This window comes from Corvus brachyrhynchos, unplaced genomic scaffold (assembly GCF_000691975.1).
Source record: "Corvus brachyrhynchos isolate BGI_N302 unplaced genomic scaffold, ASM69197v1 scaffold787, whole genome shotgun sequence".
Taxonomy (NCBI): Eukaryota; Metazoa; Chordata; class Aves; order Passeriformes; family Corvidae; genus Corvus; species Corvus brachyrhynchos.
The window spans coordinates 387,290-390,770 of NW_008239142.1; the positions used below are offsets into that span (position 1 = coordinate 387,290).

At 56.7% G+C, this 3,481-nt stretch overlaps 1 protein-coding gene across 1 annotated transcript; it reads left to right on the forward strand.

The window, feature by feature from the left end:
• Positions 1–907: 907 nt before the first annotated feature.
• FAM63A (family with sequence similarity 63 member A) lies at positions 908–3,258 on the forward strand. The gene is made up of 8 exons (XM_017740082.1): positions 908–1,416; positions 1,521–1,578; positions 1,692–1,756; positions 1,883–2,041; positions 2,441–2,543; positions 2,628–2,770; positions 2,846–3,037; positions 3,166–3,258. The coding sequence occupies exons 1-8, from the start codon at positions 997–999 to the stop codon at positions 3,199–3,201; spliced, it is 1,176 nt and encodes a 391-aa protein (XP_017595571.1). The 5' UTR covers positions 908–996; the 3' UTR covers positions 3,202–3,258.
• Positions 3,259–3,481: the final 223 nt, after the last annotated feature.

The following is a 3,481-nucleotide window of genomic DNA, read 5'->3' on the forward strand; positions in this document are numbered from 1 at the left end:
TTTTTTTATGTTATTTTATGTTATTTTATTATATGTTATTTAATTTCATTTTATTTCATTTTATTTCTTTTTTTTATGTTATGTTATTTTATGTTATTTTATTTAATTTCATTTTATTTTATTTTATTTTCTATCACTTCCTCATTTTCCATCCTAGTTTATGTCACTTCATTTTTTTTTTTATGTCGGTTTCTGCTTTATCTGTTATTTCATTTCATCCTGTCAGTTTATAACAAACGGGTCTGTAGTTACTTCCTTAATTATCAACCCCATTTATTTATACATCAGAATGTTTTCCTGGTATTTCTTTAATTAATAATACTCCTCATTTACCAACTCAGCTCTCTCTGGGGACTAATCAGGAGCTGTATTATTTTATTTACCTATGTTAATAAATCTATTTATTTATTATTACATTCTATATTGATTAATTTTAAAATTATTTGTATTGTTTATATTATTTATATTACTTATATTATTTAATATCTGTTTGTTTGTTTGTTTCCAGAGGGCCCAGGACCCCGATTGTGGCAGGGGGGGAGGGCTCGCGAGACTGTTCAAAACCAATTTTTCCAATCCTCACGACTCTTTTAGAGCCAAATTCTCTGTTTCTTTTGAGTGTTTCAAAGCCAAATTTTCCAATTCTCTTGTGCGTAGTGGAGCCAAAATCTCCCAACCTCTTGCCTGTTTCAAAGCCAAAATTTCAAATCCCTTCCTCTGTTTAAAAGCCAAATCCCCAATTTTCTTGACTGTTAACCCCCCAAATCACCCAAACCTCCCAACAACTTCAAAGCCAACACAAAGAAATAGGGCAGAAAAGAAAAAAAAACCTCACCTAGACGAGCCAAATTGGACTAAAATCGATACATTTCTATTTTCCTCAACTACCCAAATTTTCCCTCCTAAAGGCTGAAATTTGGGATGCGGCTGCTCCTGGACAAACCCAGAGCGTTCCCAGGAGCCTGATCGGAGCCAGACCAGCCTGGGGAGGGTCCCATGGAGCAGGAGGGGACTCTCCCAACCAGTCCCAGCAGCGAAGAGACCCCCCAGCCCCCCGAGGAGCTCGTCGAGGGGGAAAGAATTCCAGATGTTGCCCAGGAGAGCCCAGCACCAGCCAGGGAAGATGCCAGGGGGAAATCCGGGGAGCAGGAAGGGGTATCCAGCCCTGAGGGACCCCCGGGAGGCTCCCTGCAGGAGCAGCCCCTTCAGGAGGAGGGGTCCTCACTGGGTGCCCCCCAAAGCGTGCCAGGAGCCGGGGCTGAGCCCCCCCGGGCGCAGCCCCCCGGGAGGGAAGCGGATTTTTACTGCGTGAAGTGGATCAGCTGGAAAGGGGAGCGGACGCCGGTGGTCACCCAGAGCGAGAACGGGCCCTGCCCGCTCCTGGCCATCATCAACATCCTCCTCCTGCAGTGGAAGGCAAGAGGGGGGCTGGTGGGGAGGTTCTGGGGGGGGAGGTCTCCCCCAAACCCCCAGGGGGAGGATCCTGGGGATGGTTGCCAGCGTCCTCTGGTTGCTGCCAGGTGAAGCTGCCCCCGCAGAAGGAGGTGATCACGGCCGAGGAGCTGATGGCACCTGTGGGTGAGTGGGGACCCCCCCCACTGGCACCAGGATGGGGGTCGGGGGGGGTCTGGGGGCTCCACTGGGACCCCCACATTCCGTGCTGGCGCTGGGGTGACGCCGCTGCCTCGCAGGGAATTGCATCCTGGCCGCCCAACCCCGGGACACTTCGGAGGGGCTGCAGTTGAACTTCCAGCAGGTGAGGAGTTGACCCCAAAACATCCAACCCCGTCGTCCTGGGGAGCTCGGGTGGCTGCAGGATTTGGGGTGGCACTTCGAGGAGCGCACCCCTCATCCCCCTCCCCGTGTTTCTCTTCCCTCCCAGAACATCAACGACACCATGACGGTCCTGCCGAAGCTCTCGACGGGGCTGGACGTCAACGTGAGGTTCACGGGGGTCTCCGATTTCGAGTACACCCCCGAGTGCATCGTTTTCGACCTCCTCAACATCCCGCTCTACCACGGCTGGCTGGTGGACCCCCAGGTGAGCATCCCCACCTGGCTGGGGGTTTCAGGGGTTGGAGAACTCTGCTGTGAGGAGCTGGGGGCTCATCCTGGAGAAGGTGATCAAGCTGTGGATGCATGTCCCATCCCTGGCGGTGCTCAGGATGAGGTCGGACAGGGCTTGGAGCAACCTGGTCTAGTGGGAGGTGTCCCTGCCCGTGGTTTGGGGTGGTCTAGGTGATCCTATAAAGCCCTTTCCCAACCCAAACCCCTCTGTGGTGTTTTGGATGGGGTTTGAACCTGAGCCAGCGGATGAGTCCCCTGCCCGTGGCAGGAGGTAGCACTTTGGATGTCCCTTCCCTCCCACACCCCTCTGTGCTGGGTCCATCCCTGCAGTGGGAGAACAGGAGCTCAGCTCCTTTCCCTGCCACCCCCCCAGAGCCCGGAGCAGGTCCAGGCCGTGGGCAAGCTCAGCTACAACCAGCTGGTGGAGAAGATCATCACCTGCAAACAGGCCAGCGACTCCAGCCTGGTGAGCGAAGGTAACTCCCCTGCTCCCTCCCCGGGGTTCCTGGGGGGGACAGCTGGGCACCCCCAGCCCCGCCACGGCCTCGCTGTCCCCTCAGGGCTGGTGGCCGAGCAGTTCCTGGAGTCCACGGCGTCGCAGCTGACGTTCCACGGGCTGTGCGAGCTCACGGCCCGTGCCCGCGAGGGCGAGCTCGGCGTCTTCTTCCGCAACAACCACTTCAGCACCATGATCAAGCACAAGGTGTGACCCCAGACCCCTCTGGGCACCCCCCCAAACACCCACCAGGGCTGATTGTCCCCCGTCCCTTCTCCGCAGGGCCACCTTTACCTGCTGGTGACGGACCAGGGCTTCCTGCAGGAGGAGGGGGTGGTGTGGGAGAGCCTGCACAGCGTGGATGGGGACAGCTGCTTCTGTGACACCGAGTTCCACCTCAGCCACACCCTGGGCAAGGAGGGGGCCACCGCGGCCAGCCCGGACCACCGGCTGCAGCAGAGACAAGTGGACCAGGTAGGGGACAAGTGGTGGCAGTGAGGGACAGCTGAGTCCCATCCCAGCTCCGGGCGTGGGGAGGGATCCTGCAGGGTTGGGGCTCGCTGTGCTGACCCCCCCTTATTTGTGTTCCTGCCCCCTCCCAGGATTACATGGTGGCCCTGTCCCTGCAGCAGGGGTAGGACCCCCCGTCTGTGCTCAGCGACCTGGAGCTGGCACGGCAGCTGCAGCACGAGGAGTATCAGCAGCACCATCCTCATCCTCATCCTCCTCCTCAGCCGCTCCCAGCGCAGGTACCCAGGTGCCCTTCACGGGACTGCAGCACCCTGGGTGCTTCCCAACCCTTCACCCCTGCTCCGGAGGGGTGTAGTGATGGCCCTGGGGGGGTCTCTGCTGGTCCCTCCACACCCCAGCCCTGTCCCTGTCCCCACAGGCGGGCGGGCGTCGCGCGGGCCGTGCGCC

What these genes read in the sequence shown, in the direction of transcription:
- FAM63A (XM_017740082.1), top strand. Translation starts at nt 997, where the DNA reads ATGGAGCAGGAGGGGACTCTCCCAACCAGTCCCAGCAGCGAAGAGACC. An exon ending in TGCAGTTGAACTTCCAGCAG is followed by an intron (nt 1,757 to 1,882) that starts GTGAGGAGTTGA and finishes CTTCCCTCCCAG; the next exon opens with AACATCAACGACACCATGAC. An exon ending in AGCAGAGACAAGTGGACCAG is followed by an intron (nt 3,038 to 3,165) that starts GTAGGGGACAAG and finishes GCCCCCTCCCAG; the next exon opens with GATTACATGGTGGCCCTGTC.